Source organism: Argiope bruennichi, chromosome 1 (genome assembly GCF_947563725.1).
Source record: "Argiope bruennichi chromosome 1, qqArgBrue1.1, whole genome shotgun sequence".
Taxonomy (NCBI): Eukaryota; Metazoa; Arthropoda; class Arachnida; order Araneae; family Araneidae; genus Argiope; species Argiope bruennichi.
In genome coordinates this window covers 83,176,843-83,197,849 of record NC_079151.1, presented here as the reverse complement: position 1 = coordinate 83,197,849, position 21,007 = coordinate 83,176,843, and the positions used below count along the sequence as shown (strand labels likewise).

The following is a 21,007-nucleotide window of genomic DNA, read 5'->3' as shown; positions in this document are numbered from 1 at the left end:
TCTCTGGGCTATCGACATTATATATATATATATATATATATATATATATATATATAATATGCTTTTTATTTTCACTCTCATTTACTATTTACATTGTTTCCAAGGAAACGTGATGCAGCAAGTTAATTATCTTTGAAAGTTTAAGCTTTTCTCATAATGTTTTCTTCGAAAATAATTATGTTTCATGAAAAACCAGTGGAATTGGTCTCCTCGGTTTTTCTGTAGTCTTTCCTCTGCGTAAAAATTGCGCATTATGAACAAGACCATTAAAGAGACGTATGCATAGAAACCGAATGCACATTTTGGATACATTTCTTCCCAACCAAAATTTACAGAGAACTGCAATTTTACTACCAAAACCACATATCAAATTCCATTTTTTTATGTCATTGCGTTTTATATTTATTTCATTTATATGTATGCGAAAACATATGCTTAATTATTCCACACATGCTTAATCCCTTGATGTATTTGATTCAAAATTTTATGTTGATCTACTCTTGAGATGTTCGTGTTCACATGTGGCAGCCAGACAGATTTCCTAAGAATACATTCCTTTTGACTTCTGGTAGAATTTAAAATTTGGCTAATTTACAATTTGGGTTGAAGACCTCTTGTCAAATTTTATCCTTGTAGCTTAAAGCGTTTTTGAGTTTATGTACAGACATAATTCCAAAAATCTGTCTTTCGAGCTTGGGCAGGTTTGGAACGTGGGGATTCATCACAATCTCAAGTTCTTTGATGATTACGTGCTTTTACATAATATATATGCCGGCGTCCTGGTCTAGGGGTATCGCATCCTTCCCGTGATCTGGGCGTTTCGGCTTCGGGCATGGTTGTTCTTGTGTTCTATCTGTGAGATGTGTGAAAGAATAAAGGGATATGGAAGTATGTATAAAGGGGTTGTGCAAGCGAATGTGTGAGTGTCAGCTTCTTAAGAGCTAAAGTCAGACTTCTGCCCTTGGGTGCACAGGGATCTTTACTCTCAGAAGCTATTGCATCCCTCTTTCCCCTATCTCTTGCTTGGTTTGAATTGGTGTTCAATCCAAGGGGGATAAGCAACAAACAAAACAATATAACATACGTCATATAAGAGGGGGAAAAACGAATAAAGAGTCCAAGTAGTCACTTTTTTGAGATTTGGTATACAAGTATATATGGTAAATCATATGCATTACGTGCTTTTTGATGATAACTTTCCACTAGCTAATTTAGTAATAATGTGCAGTGGAAAGCGAATAATAATAATAAAAGAATTCTGAAAATCTTATTAGACAGGATTGTTCCGCAAATTGTTCAACTTGTTTTAATCATCTAGATGCAAACTCATTCAACTTTGACTAATAATGTAGCACAATACAATATCAAAAGAAGGAAGGAAAAAAAAATAAGCTTACAGGCATAGAAATCCGTTGGAAAATTTATTTTTGACATTATCCTTTACTCGTTACTCCCCAAGAGTTCATGAGGACGAGTTCAAGATCATTGCACTCTACGAAAGTTTCTTTATTTAAAAGATTGATGTGGAGATTTTTTTCTTTTTACAATAAGGAAGCAAAGTTTACCTTCCTGCAGCTTACTCAAAATACATAAAGGATGTTTGATTATTGTCTTAAAGCTATGTTTTGAACTTTATGTTGTATTAAGCTTTTAACTAAATTTTGTTCTTAATAATGTTTGTTCAATACTATTTCTTCCACTGAAATATTCAAAGTTACATAATCGAAAACCAGATTATGAGATTATTTTTAATATGATAAATAAATAAAAACTAGAAATTTTGTGAACAAAACTTTCCTTCCAGGTCGTGATTTTAATCGCACTGATATGGAATTTACATAATTGTCAATTTATCGCATTAACAAATATGCATCCTTTTCAGAAATGTTATAGTGATAAGACAAAAATTAAAAATATATTTTGTAATCCTTATTTAGAAATTGCGTTATACCTTTGCATTTCCGAGAAATGAATTCGAATTGTGTCTGTTTAGTATCTTGATATCCTTTCGGAAAATCGGATTCCTTTCGGAATTTTTGTATAATAAATGAGCCGGCGTCCTGACATAGGAGTAGCGTGTCTTCCCCGTGATCTGGGCATTCCAGGTTCGAGTCCCGGTTCGTTTATGGTTGTTCTTCTGTGTTCTATCTGTGAGGTGTGTGAATGTGCCCCTTCCCCTTGTAAAAAGGGGTTGTGAAGCGAAAGTGATGTATCTAAGTTGTACTCTTGGCCCTAGTTGGCGCTACTGAAAAAACAAGAGAGGCTCACTCGGCTTAAATTGCTGACAGATCGCTGTCAGCGGGCTTGTGAAGTGCCGTAAGTCGCAACAACAACAATAAATGAAATGGTCATATCTCGACTATTTAGAAAAAGATTTCTCTAATTTATCTCTGAAGCTTTATATCTTTAAATCGATGATAGATATTAGAATTGTAAATTATAAAATGATGTGAATTGCGATATTTTTATATTCAAAAAAATGTTGAAATATGAATCATGAATGTGATTTGCAATAAAATGGTCTTTTGATTATTTTCAAAAAATAAATACCACTTAAAATTTCTCGATCTTTACTCTTAAGAAATATTTTTACACAAGGATGGATTAACAATTTCTTGTATACAATTTAAGTATTTTGAACCATTTAGAAAATGAAGCAATTTTACTTGAGATAATGGATACTCTCCAAATTTAATATTATAATTATAAACTTTTGAATTGAAAAGAGACACATTAGCACATTTTTTAGTATTATTACATTATCTTTTTAAAGAAAAGAAGAGTTGAAAAGGATTGTAGCAAATAAAAATATGAATTTGGACTTGTTCAACACCATAAAATTCATGTAAATTTAGTAGTAAATAGATTCAAGGAGTTGACAATTTTCATACCGGAAGGTTGCATCAGAGACTCGCCCATTTGAAGGTTAAACATAACTGTAATTTATCGCGCTCGAAAACAAAGGAATTATGTAAAAAAAGACCTCCACTAATTCGTGAAAAGAAAAAGGCATAAATGTTTAAGATTTTTGTTCTACCTTGTAGTATTGGGTTAAAAAAAACACACCCTTATATTTAGGATACTTTCACTGAACGTAGCCTGATAAATAATCTCTAAGCCGTTAAAGATAAGTGTATTTTTCAAATTAGAAAATATTCTATATGACATAATTAATTATATTTCACGTTGTACGAATCATTAAATATTAGAATTGCAATTTAAATTTTTGCCTTGATGATGATGATGTCGTGTCCGCTTTACAACGGAAAGAGGAGTGCTGTAGCTTCTGAGGGTAAAGACCCCTGAACACCCGAGGGGAGGATTCTGACTTCTAGCTCATATGAAGATGACACACACTCGCTTGCACAACCCCTTTTTACAGGGGGTCTCTTTCATACACCTCATAAATAAAACACAGGGTAAAGAACAACCATGCCCGAACCAGGACGCGAACCGGGACGCCCAGATCACGGGGAAGACGCACTACTCCTAGGCTAGGACGCCGGCAAATTTTTGCCTTATAAGTCACATTTGAAAATATGTTTTTCAGCTCAATAGCATTTTAAAGAAAAATAATTCCACTCTTTTATAAATATGATTGATCGAGTTATGAAGCTTTTGTTTTCATTATTTAGGTCATCTGTAAGAAGAACTATTCGTTTATCTTTTTCGAAGTGGCTTAAAATCTTCTAAAATAGAAATTTAAGACTTCGTAAGTTGATTAGTTTTAGTTGCAGAATTGTAAAACTTTTTTTGATTTACGCGGTAGATTGCCAAAAAAAAAAAAAAAAAAAAAAAAAAAAAGCAAACATAGTTTATAGTATAGGAGAATTGTATAAAAATTTTGGATTCCCAATATTTTTGCATAAAGTACTTTATGTCATTTAGAATATTTTTCCATATAAAAGTGCGTGTCTGCCTTTTACAATTTATAAATTAGCTGTTCGCCCACTATTATTATGACATCATGTATATGAAGAAAAAATAAAATAACAACAATGATATTTAGATGAATAAGAAACAAATTGTACAGAAAATTTTTTGTAATTCATTGTTTTTGTGATATTTAATCTTCTTGAATATTCGACAATATATTATCTTTTCAGTTACAAATTTAATTTGGAGAGATGATGTTTTAAATATAAAATGCACAATGAACAGATAATGACAGTACAGGATCTCTCCCTATTTGAGTAACTTAATAAGTTACTTTTACTAGCAGAATGACTAATAATTCTGTTCTTTCAACTTACATTGGTTATTGTGAATTAATAGGTGACAAAAATAGAGCTTTTGTATGATTGAGAAACGCGAGAATGATCCTCCAAAATAGAGAAAAACATTTTAATGCCGAACATTAAAATTGGAACCGTTTTTTTCCCCCCTCTTTTTTTTCTTACTTTTTCTTCTTTTTAAAAACTAAAAGCGTAATTTACAATATTCCTCATTCATTTGTTTTATTTTGATGATAAATTTCGTACCCATCTGCACAATAACTTATGGAAAAATGTGTTTTTATTTCCCTTCTCCTCTAAAAATAGTTATCTGTCAATAAATTTTGTTAAACTATATTGCGTGAAATTTTTTCAATGAATTTTAAAAATTTTATCAAAAGATATAGTATTCTTTTTCTTGAAAATAATATACTGATATTATAAGTTTTGAATTGAAATTGGTTCCTATACTTATATGTATAGGATATGTACAGTTCCTATACCATGCAGTAAACAGGTACTTATCCAGGTAGATATATCTGCGGTTATTTTATTGCTTTTCGGAAATATTATATCGATTAAAATAATATTTGTAGCTATTCTTTAGTTTTTCTGAATTCAATAGCTGACTTCCCGAATAATTGATAAAACTTCTAACTTTGATCAAGTAAAATCAGCATAATTATATCAAAAATAAATATGTATTGATAAAAATTGGTCATACACCAATATATTATTATTAAATCCCAAGTAATTTTTTGGACTGTTAGCTATTTCAATTTCAGTATTGCAGGATTTTAGATCCGATCAGTGTCGGAATTTAGGTATTTTGTGATTCTAATGATAATGCGTTCTACGAAGTCCTTCTATTTTATAAGCAGATTAATTTAGTTTCACATTTTAAACATGTTAATATATTTTATTAACTTTGTGAAAATATGCTTATTTTTCTGTACCTATTATAATTCCAATCGTCCCATTTGTACACAATTTTATTGCAGCAGATTTTTTAATGAGTATTCTAATATTAAAGTGAACGCAATGGAACAAATAGGGAACTGACTAGGGATTGCAATACCGGGATACCGAATACCGGTATTTTTAGCCATTTGTACAATTTTGTAATACCGGTATTTACAAGTTTAAATACCGGTTTTTCGGTATTTATTTACTAGAAATTTTTAAAATTGTCCCCACTATATGTTCAGGTATCGCGAACATAGCAATATAGTATACGTTTTTGTTTTTATGTCTCCCTAATGGGCGAAATTAATTAGCTAATTAATGGCTTAATTAATTGCTTAAATATAAATTAGCGAAACATGGATTATCCCTGAAAGAAAATATTGTATCTATAACGACTGATGGAGCAACAATTATGAAAAAAGTTGGAAAGTTGATTGGTGCAAATCAGCAGTTGTGCTATGCTCATGAAATTCAATCAGGAGTAATAGATGTATTATACCAAAAATATAAAGAACAGAAGAATTCAAATACTGTGGATATAGAAACTTCGGATTCTAAGTTTGAAAAGAGTAAGAGTGAGAGTGATATTGACATTGAAGATAATGACAATGTAATTGTTGAAGAAGATATTGCTAATGAGGATGAAATATTAACCTATCAAGAATTGCTTACTACAATTTATAAAGTTCAAAATTTTTTTTAAAATATTTAAACATTCCCCTATAAAAAGGATATATTACTAAAATATATACTAACTGAAAATAAGACAAAATATATGTTAATATTAAATTCTAAAACACGTTGGAACAGTTTACTCCTAATGATGGAACGATTTTTGAAACTGAGAAATCCAATCTAAAAAGCAATAATCGACGTAAAATTGTAAATTAATTTTTCAGATAGTGAATGCGACTTAATATCCAGAACTATATCAGCTCTACTTCCATTAAAACTGACTATTGAGGCATTATGTCGGACAGATTCTAATTTATTAACAGCTAATGCAACAATAAATTTCATGTTGCAGTCACTGAAAGAACAGCACACATTAGTATCTGAAGAATTATATATTACATTGAAAAATCGCACAGAAGAAAGGCATACTGAAATAGAAAATGTCTAATGGTATTTACATAATTCTAATGATTTTAAAAATGAAATTGAAAAGAAGAAAAGAAAATAAACAATTCAAATCTAATTAAGTTAAAGTAAAGTTTCTTAAAATTTTTTTCCCACAAACCTATCCACATTCAGAATTTGGTTCAATTATCGAAGATTATGATGTCACTACTGTCGATAGCGAAAAGGAATTGTCTCTTGAACAAAAATTAGAATTAGCGATAAATAAAAAAATTTCAACGAACCAAAATACAATACAAAAATCAGCTATATCCAAAACCATCCGACGAGAAATCGATTTATTTGAAGATGAGGGATTTAGAGGTAAATACTTGGAAAAAATATATCGCGCATTGCTAACAGTACCACCAGCTAACGTAGATGCCGAAAGAGCGTTTTCGACAGCTGGTAATTTTTACACAAAATTACTTTTCAGGCTTAATGACAGTACAATTGATGCATTACGTTTGTTTAGATTACATTTCAAAAATTTGTAATAGTATCACAAACTGAATAGTGATATTTACACTTTTTTTGTGATTTAAATAAATAAGATGTTTCTTTACTTTTTTTGATTATATACTGTTATAATTTATAAGTTACAAATTATTTTTTGTGATATTTACACTCTCTAACAAAACTGGCAAATAAAAAAAAAGAAACACATGTGTTTTCTTTCTTTTTCGAAAATTTCTAATACCGGTATTAAAACCGGTATCCCGGTATTAAGATTTAAGAAATACCGAATACCGGTATTGAAATTTTGGTCCGGTATTGCAATCCCTAGAACTGACCAATTATATTTAATAAACTGTTAATATTATTCCAATATTTTATCATTCATAGAATTTTTTACGAACTTATTTATTTGGCAGCTATAAATATGGTTTTATAATCGACCCTCTTATGGTTTTCTCTTGTCCTTGCTGTAATAGGCAGCTGCTAAGTTAGAAATACGTCACTGAACTTGGTTAAAGCAACTATTATGTGATCTTGATGGATAGCGAATTCTTCGTTTTCGAATACCTTCCTGCAGACATGATTTAGAAATTTAGAGACGATGGCGGTGGCTGAGATTTTGCCTTTGACCTTGGCTCAAAATTACGAACTCTATTCTTAAATAACCCTTGCATTTCCACGAAACAGAACATTAACCGAACCCAACTTAAACCCAGTTACCCAATTAACCCTTTTCTAACCAAATAAGCCATAAATCACTAAAATGACGAAGTTATTTTTGCATCGGCATAATGATTTACAATTGCTTGAAAGCGGCGAATATTCTTTGAGGCAAGAGACCTCTGACCTGCGACACACTTTGAAGCAGTCTATCTTTTCCTCTCGCTTTTCGTTCAAATATGGGTCAGTTTCACCTGCATTCCTCTCGAGTGAAAAAGAAAAGCCGCTTAGCTGCTTTCTTTTCTCTACTCTTTTAACCCAACTCGCTCTTCCGTACAGTGCAGTATTTGCATTTTATGCCTTCCAGAAGAGTTTTCAAGTTTGTGTCGTGCTGACGTTTACTCATCCAGAATAATAATAGCCTGCCGTAATGAATGGTTGTTTATAGTAAGTAGTTGGAACTGGGGTTTTTCAGCTGTCTCTCAATCGAAACCCATTTCCTGCCAAGAAAATATCACATGGTTTCCTTTACGACCAAATAATTGGCCCAACGCGATCTCAGATATCTGTATGGAAGATAGAGAAACGAAATGGGACAAATGTATGCTAACTCAGAGTCGTATTTAGAAAAATGGAAAGTTATGTTTTATGTGATACCATAACATAAAGCTAATTACATCTTGGAGTAATTTTGAGAAATCATAGCTTTATTTATCTGTCAAAGTGTGTAACTTAATTTTGTGATTTAGTTATAAATTATTACCCTATTGTCAATTATTCTTTCTTTATTGTTCAAACTTTCCTTATCGCATTTATCAAAGCATACGTTTCATTTTCGACTGGTTTTGTAGATTATGAAATTTTATTTAAAAGTTGAATCGCAGAACTTTGGAACACAATCCTGATTGGACATTCCCATTCCCGTTTCATCAGTGCATCAGAAAATTATATGAAATATGTTACACATATCATTTTTAGAGTTTTTATTTATATTGTTTTTATGCAATTTAGTAAAAGCGGTTAATTAATTTAGAATAAAAAGACCCGCATTGCAATATACAGAATAAAAAACAAATTATCAGGAATTAATTTATTGGATTATATTTACCGCATGAAATTTATTGTGATAAACGAGGAACAACTGTTATTAATAAATGTCCATAAAAATGTGTCTGAATTATTTTGTACATAAAAATTAATATGCAGATTTCATGCCATTAGAATTCTGTCGTTGGTGGAAATGTTGACATCATAACTATTTGAATAACTGATATGCATTAATTAGACATTTTATTTGAGATAACTTATAAGTAACTGTTTCTCTTCGAATCAACATTTTAAGAAAATTCACAAATGCAGGCCTTTTTTAGAAGTGCACTAATCAAACAGCTAATATATATTTGTCTAGTGAAAATTTGCCCCATTCTACTTAGATTTCAAGAAATTGTTATATATATGTGTGTGTGTGTGTGTCTAAAATAGACCAATGAAATCTTTCGTCCTTTATTTAGACATGTGAAAACAATAGAATGCCTTCAACAAGATGCTGTTACTGATGCTTCTTGCTGAAAACAACAAAGTTATTTTAGCCTTAGTATATCAAATATTGGATCTTGGATAGAATTTTTCATGTTGAGATATACTTCATACTTAAAGAGACATATGTTAGGAATATGCATAATATACTCTAATAATAATAATAACATTCTTTCCTGGCATTCTTTTCTCAATTATAATTTCATTATGTCACCCTTTAACATACTCACCGTCATGCAAGTAATGACAATACCAAAGACAGTAAAGACATAGATTTTATTCTTTTATTTTCTATCATTTTCATATTTTTTATTCTAGGCTATTATTCCATATGATCGTTGTTTCCATCAACGAATCAATCAATCACTTAACCTGTTCTACCTTAAGCCCATCCTTGCCCTTAAATGAAAAGGTATTACTGGCAGCGTCCCACGTTTGACAAGAGGTTTGAAACTGAGCTGTGATTTCATTCAAAGAACGCGATATAATTTTTCCAAGCAATTTGATTTCCCATTTTTGATTTGTTTATTGCCTTGGCCTAATTTAGAATCAATGCACAAGAAAAAGACAAATGAAAGGGGGAAAAATACGATTTTAACTGACACTTTATTAAGAATAATAATATATCTTAAAAGAAAGGAAGGAAAAATAAGACTAGACAAGAAAAGAAAAATAAATTAGAAAGAATCTCCAAATCTCAAGTCACAGACTAAAAAATGATAAATAATGAAAGCTTCCGTTGTGCTATTTTCGAAGAAAATGAAAAATTGCCATTTTAAAACAGAAATGGAACAGTCTAACGTAAACAATGCAACAATAAAGTGTAAAAGTTTCCCTCTTTTTGAAATATATTTGATTGTAATAACTTTACAAACTGTGAAAATAAAGGCATTGTTATTGTAATAAGTGCTTTTAATAAAAATCTGCTTTAGACATTATTATGATGCAAAATTAAAGCTCTACCGCTAGATATGTTTAGTATTCATGTTTTAGTCCTAACTCAAAGAACCGAAACAATGATCCAATTCATACAATGAATACAAATAACTTTTTATATTGAGCTTTTTACTTGAAACAAGTTCATTTTGACTCATAACATAGGTATTTAGTTCAGACCGATATTCTTTGAGAAGCGAAATGATATATTTCAATTTACGGAAATTTATAAAGTAAAATTTGTAAGATTTTTAATTTTGCTGCACCATTTGCGACGCATGAAATTTTAATACTTCTAGTTTTAAGATGTAGATATTAAATTAATGATATCGCGAGTTCACATTGTAATTCATTACTTTTTAAATTAGTACTGATTGATTTAATTATTTTGTGAAAAGCTTTGTATATTCTATAGAGTTATAACATTTCCTATTGAGAATTATATTTGCTTAATTTTTTATGTCTATTCTTTATTTTTCGTTTTCAGTCAAAAATAATTTATATATTTTTTAAAATCATTTTGCCACGTTTCACGTATACATTGAGTACAATAATACTGATGCCCTACGAATTTTGTAGAGTTTTAAATAATTACTTTGAATTTATTGCATTTGATTTATTTTATAAATATCCATCGTTCTAGTAATGGTTTTAATATCTCCTTTTATATAAATTCCTTATAGGAAGATTTGTATTTCTTATAGGAATACTGCAATGATTCTCATGACATGATTTCGAGAACAAATTCTAGAGGTCTTCATCGATGATCCAAGAATCCATCCCCCCCCCCTTTCCTTTAAAAGTTTACACACACATAAATCAAATTAAGCGAATAAGTGTCTCATTAAGATGAACAACTTAGTACTAAAAGTTTTTCAATAACTGCAATTGTTTAATATTTAGAGACTGACAAGTTATTTTCAACTTCTAACTTCGATTGATTATTTTTAACATGACCTGAATTGCCGTATTTAAATAAATAAATAAAAACATTTGATCTTACTTTCTTTTCTTAATTTAAAATTGCTTAAATACCCTTGAGCTAAGAATTAATGGCTTGCAGAAAACTAATTAAATTAAAAATAAAGGAGTTGAATTATTTATTTTCTAAAGCTGATCACCTTTACATAAAGTTAAAGTTTCAAATAAATAATTCCACTCCTTTATTTAATTAGTTTTCTTCAAGCCATTTGATTTCCTCACCAAAATTTTATAAACTGCTTTACCTCAATCATTATATAATAGATCTTGTTGAAGCGGTATATAGGTTTAAAAAATTTAAATTCTACTATGTTCTTAAAAATTTGCAAGATGATTTGAAAATCAACACTTATTACTTAATGTCGCCAAATAATTATTCAATGCTTATCAGATTCAATTAACATGATGTCAGATTCGACTTTTATTACTTCATATCTCTGAATATTAATTCAGTGCTTAACGGAATAAATTAACGTGATGTCAAAATCGATGTTTATTACTTAATATCGATTAATAATTCAATACTTAACGGAATTAAGTAACATGAAGTCACTGTCGCACGATAAACAGATCGGAATATGCCATCTAGCTTGATTGTCCTCTATCTTTTGTTATGCTATTTTGTTATACAAAATCGACTTATATTATTTAATATCTCCGATTAATAATTCAATACTTTTGGAATTAGTGAATATAACATCACTGTTGAAAGATAAACAGATCGATGGATTCCATTTAACTTGACTGCCCGCTAATCTTTTGTTATGCTGCGTAGCCATTTATATGTTTTGATTTATTTGACATTATTTTTTTACTAGAATTTGTGTTGAATTCTGAAATCAAATTAGCTTGATGCATTTGACAGGCATCACGTGAGCATGAGCTAACTTCCATTATTTACGTGCGTGAATAAAGGTTAAATTCAGTTCCTTAAAGATTGTAAAATTATTTACATAATTCCTATTTCTTATCGATAGCTTTTTAATTTTTATTTTCTCGTATGCGTAGTTATACAGAAAGTATAATAATCGTCAAAAAATTCCAACTCGAAATTTTGACGAATCTCCACTTTTTAGACCTCCCCGAGATCGAAAATTGCATATTTTTAGAAAATGTCCGTCTGTTTGTAACAAAGATAACTCAAAAATGCTTTAAGGTTGATGGATGAAATTTGGTGTATGGTCTTTATACCAAATTTGTAGATTTCTATCAAATTTTGGATTAAATCCGCTCAGAGGCAGTCTGTTTGTCTAGTTGTTCGAATATAATTTCATACGATACCTATAAAACGAAGAGATTTAGATAGATAAAATTTACAGATACACAGAATTAACATCTATATAGATATCTCAAATTTTGACCGAAATCTAATAAGGAATGGACCTCTTTCGGTCTGTATTTCTAGAAACATATAAACGCGATAACTCAAAGTCGAAATGACTTAAATATATCAAATTCGGTATGTGTTTTGTGATTAAAAGAGTAATTTCGTGTCAAACTTTTATTCCAACCGGTTGGGAAAAATACATCTTAACACAAATTCGATTTTCGTATATCAAACCGCATGCCATGGATTAATCAGCAAGGTTCACACGATAGATTCAGTAAAAATGCTGAGGTTAATATTTCATAACTGTTGAATGCCAATGCTATGCAAAAGCGTTCTTTGGAATAATACCTGTATTAGAGAGTCTGCGAGAAACTTTCTGGGAGATCACTGTTGCTGTTTATAATGCTAAAAATTTAATTAAAGCATGATAATGATACACTATTCAGTGATCAAATTTGAATAGAGTATCAAATAGATTTGCCCCCCCCCCCCGAAAAAAATATGATGTTGGTCTTTTTTTTTTCTTCTGACTAAGACCCGGTGTACATCTTCGTTTGTATGGGACAAAGCTTTAAAGACAAAATATTGGATAAGCGATTAACGGCTTTGATAGTAGTTCGGCATTGTACATTATACTCTGTGACACAAAAGTGTCAGATTAGTTATAAGCGACACTTTTGTCCAGCATTTTCTTGAATGATCGGGGGAAATTGGAACAGAATCACAAATATTTGTGTAATGCTGAACTGCAATGAATGTACTTCACGCCTGGAATCGCTGCTCCGATGTTTTGTGTCACTAATGACTTGTCCAGTTAAATCTCATCTCCAGACTTTAATGGGTGAAACGTTCTTCAGCTTTTAAGAACATAGGTTTTTACGATATATAATCAATGATAGCTAATGTTTTATTGTTATGTAATCGATGGCAGATTAATGTTTTATTGTTATACATTTAATGACAGACTGTGAACTAATTCACTTTCCCTTTGCACGTCCTGTATATTTTTTATTTTAGATATGCGCGATAGATCTAATCTGAATACATTGTGCCTTATTAATTTCTTTTAAAGGAAGCTTGAAGAAGGGATAAAGAAACAATGACCATTATCTGTTATCATATTTTTACTTTCATTTATACGAAGCATTGCATTCTTGTGCGTTTTAGATCTCCTTGGAAACCGGAATCCCTTCTTCTATTATTTTGATTACGTTTATCTGTCTGTGTTGAGGCGATTGAATAAATGATAAATAAAATTTTAATTATTTTATTTAGATAGGGATTATCAATCACACTCAAAGGAAATTTTATCTAAATGTTTAATTTTTTTTTATTTAATTACTCGAGTTATCCTGTCTAATTCAAGTATTAAATACTTTTAGTGAGTTAAATTAAGTAGGATTTAAAAAAGCCGACAAAAATTGTAGAGACCGGGTGTAAATAGACTTAATTATCAAATCAACATCACATCACAGATATTTATTATTTTTATGATTTATTAAGATGGTTAAAAATCGTTACTTTGAGGTAATATCAAGAATGCATCAAATACATAAAAGTTATGAAACGGTGAACCAAAAATAATATGTAGATTTTATTATTATTTAACATTGTCGAGTTTTAATGGATGATGCAATCTAGAATATTTTGGTTACTTAACACTGAGGCAAAATCATGTTTGTCCTTATATTATTAGTGATATTTTTATATTCAAAAAAGTCGTGGGAAGAATACTCCTGCATTTTCTTATATTCACAAGTTTTTAATGGAGAATAGTTGAATCTTGAATACTATAATAATTTTTCTGAAACTCATATTTGTGCTATTACAACCATATGTGTCGCATTCTACAGTAGTACTGAATCAAACCATTTTCTTTTCTTGAAAATATTAAAACTACTCATAAAACTAAATTTTCAGAAAACTATCTAAAATTTATTATTATTTACAATGTATTACCTTTGATAAGCTGAACATTGTTTTATTTGAATATTTTCCTGAAATGAAAAAAAAAAAAAAAAAAAAAAAAAAATCTGGACCGAACAATTTCAAAATAAAAAACACCGAACTTGGCTATTCTGTCTAGACAAATTATTTCAATAAAATTATATTCAAAATTTTGTAAAATTTCAAGTTATTCATTTTAATTGACTTGCAAAATGTAGTTTGCTCACATTAAAGCGATCAAATACTTTTTTGAAAAATTATAAATTAAATTTCAAATCCTGATTCGGAAATGCGAAATGAATGTCAAGACTGTGGGTCAAACGTTGCTGCCGAAGTCGCATATAAACCGAATCAAAAATGAATCCACTTTCGCATTAAAATCCAATTAAAAGTGAATCAAAACAGAAAATAGATCTGTTTTTTGTGTCTAAGCATCGGAAAGCAACCTTGAGACAACTAAATAGAGCGAAAAATTTTTCACACAGCATCTCTCAGTCGGTCACTTTTGTAAAGGAAATGAATATGCTTCCCATTCTTTTCTTCATCCTTATTACAGTAACCATTGAAATTATCTTCAAAATTTTCTTTTATGTTTTTTAAAAAAAAATGTTTCCTAGTAATTGTACAAAAATAATATTTAAAAATATATAAAATCAAAAAATACTATTTTAAGTACATATACAGTTATTGTTTAATGATTAATTTATTTTTTATGAGGTCTGAATTCAAAATTCTGAGTATATGTTCTCGAAATAACCAGTTTATCTTCGTTATCTTATCTGGAACGATCTATATAGTATTTTATGGATTCAAAGATTATTTAATGGATTTTTTCGACAGGATTATTAATATTAGCTATCAAAAGGAAATTTAAGAACAAGGCGATTGTCTCTATGAAGAAAAGAATGAAATTAGAGGTTAAGCAATGTTTCATTATAATTATGAAATATTATAAAAGTATTATAAATATTATGAAATATTATAAAAGTATTAAAAGTATTAGAAATATTATAAAACATTGTAAAAACATTTGAAAGAGAAGGATTTTATTGATGTGAATTAAAGTTTTATTTTATAAGCTTGGTTAAATATTTTGTGATATGATTTATCAACTTATATAGCCTATAAAAAACACTAGCATCAGTAAAAATACGACTCTAAAACATATTTGTAAAAAATCTGTCATAATAATAAAAACTAATATTTTTTAAAGAACGTTTAAAAAAAATATCGGAGAAAAAAGTTGGAAGTAAAAATTCAATTGTCTATTAAAAGAAGACGCACTCGATGAAAAATTAAATTTTTTATAACAAGTGCCTAAAAAAAATTCTTAAAATATTTTTGCATTTTAAATTTCGTATTGTTATTTAGATGTTTTCTAGAAAATTTATTTATATAACATAGAGGCATCGGATCAAAATGTACTTCATTTTGATCCGACTAAGTGCACTTAGAAATATTTTTTTAAAATTTTGTTACATCTCTCTCTGTGTATGTATGTGTGTGTGGGGGGGGATGGTACCTTTATGGTTTCCTCTTAAATGATCTAAGTGGAAAACGATTCCATTTATGATCAAAGGTTTAGTTTAATTAGTCTTGTTTTGAAGCTGCACAAGAAATATTCTTGGCTGGCCTCCGAAATTTTGAACTATGTAAAATGACTAATCTAACATCTGCACCGGCAAGCTACCCTCCAAATTATAGTACTAGACAAACAAATATTAAGATGTTTGACTTACGACAGCAGATTTAATATGCATCAAACCTATCTACACGATAGATTTTAAATGATATCAGGCCTCAAATTCACGATTATTTCATTTAGAATGTGAGGCATTGAATGTAGTCATAATGCCAATATGATCAAAAAGAATTTGTTTTAGTATTAATTTATCTAAAATACCTTCATCGACTGTATGTCAGGCCGGCAGGTGAACATTTTAATTTAGAATTTCGTTGCCGATGATTGTCAATAAATTTGACTATATTTTTTTTTTGGGGGGGGGGATTACATTTTATGAATGATATTAAAAATCGCTGCTGTGTTGTATTTTTGAATTGCTTATTAGCTTGAGTGATTAAATATTTCTGCTACTTGTTGAAAGGAATTTTAAAAAAAATACTTTTGTCACTAAAAAGTACTCTGAAGATTTGCTTCAATTTTTAGTTTGCATTTGAATTATCATTTTTGTAATCATGCTTGAAAAGGAACTTTTTAAAAATTCTAATTAAAAATATTTTATTTTTCTTCCAAACACTGTTTTTTTATATTGCTTAGATCACTCTAAAATTCTGAGAGTTCTCTTGTTCGAATTTTCATAATACAGTTTTAAAATGTAATTGACTAATCGTAAATTAGAATTTGATAATACATCTTTACCTTTGCAAATGTGGCTTGTAAAGATATTCAGACAATAAATTTAGAATGAAGAGAGAAAAGCCGAGAAGAAACAAATAATTTTATTGTTTTATGTCAGTAAAATTATGAAATGAGTTGAACAAAATAACCTTAAGTTGAATTAATAAACTTACTAATTGGCTATTTTATTTTGCACGCGAAAATGCAATTAATAAAACAAAACGAAAATTTATGAAAACTAATATAATAAAAAAAATAATGTGTCACACGCATAGCATTGTGTAACATAGGCTTTTAGACAATGTATCTTGATGTTGAAACTGGCCATTCTCCAGCTCTAATTCATAAGCACATTTTTATGTACGAATTTGTTTAGTGGCGATTTCCTTTTAAACGCACGTCGATTAAATCATAATTACGTACCAGATTTATGTGTTACAAGACGCCTTTAGATTATGTTAATTTTTATTATTTGTTCGCGTGATTAAAATTATTTTCAATTGTATTGCACAAAAACGACCCTTGAGAGCTTATTATTACCATATCTTAGTTTCTTACGAAAATGGTATGATAATCCGTTCTAAGATAATCTAAGCGATGCAATGAATGTAAGCTAATTTAAATAAAATGCATTAATTCTTATTCTTCTAATTTATTTCCTTTCTTCCATAATTTTCAATCTATTGACTGTAAAAATTCTCTTTTACAAACAATATTTTTTCTCCGAATAAAAAATCTTCATCAAAATTTGATATCTAAAATGTGTGTTTACAAATAAAAAATGATATTTAGAGTTTTGCGTGTTTATTTTCGTAATACATTATCATTAATCAGAAAAGCGCATTCGAAACTTATTTATTTCATAATTGTTTTGGCTATCATGCAAAATGTATAATAGTTTCAGGGTTACATATTTTAGTTTATTTTTTATCATTGATGAAAATTTCTGGTATTAGTAAACATGCAGAGTATCCAGCAATTGTAAAGAAGGTATTAATGCTTGATTTTTCTATAATATATTCTAAGCATTATTATACATTATTATTTTTGTAGTCCAATGTCAAAAAATGAAATATAAAAATATGTTTTCATAATTAGCTTGAAATTTTTCTTACAATCCTTTACGAAGTTGCAACTCATTGTTTAAGAAATTTGTTTGGCAAATATCTGTTTATTTCTGTACATATTAATGGATATTAATATCTTAATAGATAATTTTGCATGAAGGAACTTTCGATCTAGATGGAAATGCACGAGGAAACAAGATGATAAATATAATGGATATTAATTTTTCAATAGATAATTTCGCGTTAAGGAACTTTCGGCCAAGATGGAAATGCAGAGTAAAGCAAGATGATAAATATATATAAATTATGTCCTTACCTGTATTCCCACTGCATGAGCTATCCGATTGAGCGTCTTACACGCACGAAGTTACGCTTCCAACTGGCCTCGTTTTCTAAGAATGCACCACAAACAAAAGCGAAACTCGTTTCCTTAGCTTTAGGTTTCGGTTTCTGTGCCGGTGGCGACGGCTGTTGGTGTCCACTTAAGGCGGGAAAGAAAGAAACATTAATTATTTGAAAAATAGCTTTCACTTGTTCCTCATCCAGATTGCCATTGGTCATCTGCTGCCGCCTAAATTGATATGAGATGAAATAAATAAATCGCCTCACTTTATTTATGGCAGTCCCTAGAATCTAATTAGTTCCTATTATTATTATATTTTGCACATGATTATATATTTTTTTCACAAAATCCAGTGGGGTAGCGAGAATTGGGGTAGGTGGAAGCAGATTTCCGGGCGCCAATCTAGAGAAGCGCCGCTGAGGCAATATTTGTTAGTAAATTTTGTATTTATAATGGAGGAAGTTGATGAAAAAAATATGGGTGGGGCGAAAAATTAATATTATCCCCCCTGGCGCCATTTATTCTCACTACGCCTCTCAAGAACGCTGCACCAATTGACAGATTTTTATTAATTATATATTGAATGTGCAAATGCACCTGCGCTCAAAGTTAAATAATTCATTTTTCAACCTTAAAAATGTTACTAATTATGGCTTATATGATAATAATTTCAAGACTGATGATAACTCTAATTTTCTGTCCATTTTTATGTATTCCTTTGTCACCGTCGTACCAATCTTGGTGTCGAATTACATATTTTTTTAATCATCCAGATATTTACTTTTCAGTTATGCAGTTAAATTGAATATCGTGATGATAAACTCATTTGACATTTTGAAGTGACAAATAGTGTTTTTTCCAAAGAGAAGGTGATCTGATGAACTTGGTTGTTGTTCATTATGACTTCAGAACTTGTTTGCACTATGTTTGACTAAATTCATTATGAGGGCATGGTTTCAGCTTTAAAACCAAAGAATTATAGGTTTTGTACTTTACTCCTTCGAAGATTCGACGCATTCGCGCTACTCTTGTAGTGTAAATTCACCAAGATAGAATGTTTTTCTATTGAAGTGAGGGAAAACTCTGGAACAAAGGATGCAGTCTTAAGTGTCATCATCATCTAGTCACAATTTCAAATTACAAGGTCCACTCCAAAATAATTCCATGCTTTTTTTAAGGAATATTAATAAAGTAATCGAAATTAAACCAAACCTAACAAAACCAGGTTTACTAGGAAAATAAAATGCAATATTTAAAACCGCTCTATTTTATTAATGATAAATAGATGGTAAAGTGTATATTTCTTGTAGTGCTATCCTATATTTTCATATTACTCTCTTTCTTATCTCACATTTGCGAAACTGCAAAAGAATAAGAGGCAAAACAATACTCTAAATAACTTCAGCACCAAACATTCTCACATCGATTATGTAGATTTCAAGTTTGACAACATCCTTATCTTTTGCAGCCTAGATCCCGGTTCTCCTAACATGACCCATTGCCTTCTGCACCAGAAATTGCAGGTAAGTCTCGACAGTGAATGCATTTTTTCCTCGTATCTTTCTTCAGTGATTGAGAGTATTAACATAAGAAAAAAAGTAACGGAGAAATTAATTAGTTGACGTCAATCGCTACGAGATTGCTCTTTTCTGTTTTGCCACTAATCTGTGTTATGTTCCTGTTCTAAATACTTTGGAAAGAATGATTTGTAAAAGAAATAGGTTTGCTTTTAATGTTTAGTAAATATATCTTCCTATTAGATCTATTAATTTTGTGTTATTTTTCCATTGTTGTCAGCTTTTTCAAAATGGTAAGAATGAAAGTGATGATCAATTTAAGCTCTGCATACCATAAATCAACTTCATTTTGTATTTAACTTCATTATTTAGCTTCATGCTCATTAACTTTTAACTTTGTGCTCGAAATATTCTAAAATTCATTCGAAAAAGAAATGGATTATATAATGATTAATGAAAAAAATAAATAATTGAAAATAGTTTTACAAACTATTTAACCACTTAGGTGCTTATTAACTGTTTAACCAAATTTTAACTACTTAGGTACTAATTCCTTTGGCTCCTTGTTTGATTAATATTTGTATGTCAAACATCAAACATTCAATTTAATTCGTTTTGGAATTTAAAGAAACAAGACATACTTCATAAAGTTTACACGATTTTCGCTTGTAATTAAATAATTCCTTTTGTAATTTAATTACTGCTAATGATTGCACTGGTTCTATTTATATCCAAAAAAATCTTGTACACGATAATGAGTCGAATTGTTTATTAATTCAATAAATATTATTTTAAGATATTTTTAGATGCATTTATAATGGTAGCATTTTAGATGGTAGCATTTATAAAATAAAATGATCAAATGGAATTAGAGCCCATTTTTTCGAAAAAAAAAAAAAAAATTATCAACAGGACTAAAAGGGAAAGAAAGTTTAAAAATAATGATGATTATAAATTGTCATATAAGGAACTTGTAAATTTATTATTTATATATACCTTTTGTTTGCACTATATTGCATTTTCCGAATTATTTGATTTTTATTCATTTAATATCAGTAATGTTCTACATATTTATGTATTCTAAAATTATAATTTTTGAGAACACTTTATCAATCGGAGATATTACTCACCCATCCCGTTATGACAATTTATAAATGATTAGAATCGAACAATGAATTGGGCAATAGATATTTTTTAGAATCGAACAATCTAATGGGTAATAGATTTTTTTAGAATCGAGCAATCTATTCAGAAGTGATATTTTCTTGCAATCATTGAATGCCCCATAAATATTTTGTTTTTTTAAAAGCATTTACTCGAAATCAAAGGCAAAACCTGAAATACTAATTAAAATTGAATATCTGTTATAAAAAAAAACTTTATTCTTTAAATAATATTATTTAAAAATATTCGAATTTCAGAGTTAAATGTTATAAATAACAAATGAAAATATTAGACTTAAATCTATAGAAATTCAACGACGTTTTATCGAACCGTGATCTCCAAATTTCAATATTACCAAGATTTTCTCGCTCATGCACTAAAAGTCGATTTAATATTAGAAGTATAAGGG

At 29.4% G+C, this 21,007-nt stretch overlaps 2 protein-coding genes across 2 annotated transcripts in view; one reads left to right on the top strand and one right to left on the bottom strand.

Moving 5' to 3' along the window:
- The window catches only part of LOC129961687 (leucine-rich repeat transmembrane protein FLRT3-like), a 32,013-nt gene extending 13,991 nt beyond the window's left edge, over positions 1–18,022 (bottom strand). The window contains exon 1 of the mRNA XM_056075226.1: positions 17,891–18,022. The gene's annotated coding sequence lies outside the window, so the exon portion shown is untranslated. The remainder of the gene's footprint in view (positions 1–17,890) is intronic.
- The window catches only part of LOC129961679 (rab3 GTPase-activating protein catalytic subunit-like), an 85,906-nt gene that overhangs the window by 41,673 nt on the left and 23,226 nt on the right, over positions 1–21,007 (top strand). The window contains exon 16 of the mRNA XM_056075213.1: positions 19,386–19,440. Within this exon, the coding sequence (XP_055931188.1) occupies positions 19,386–19,440 (55 nt within the window). The remainder of the gene's footprint in view (positions 1–19,385; positions 19,441–21,007) is intronic.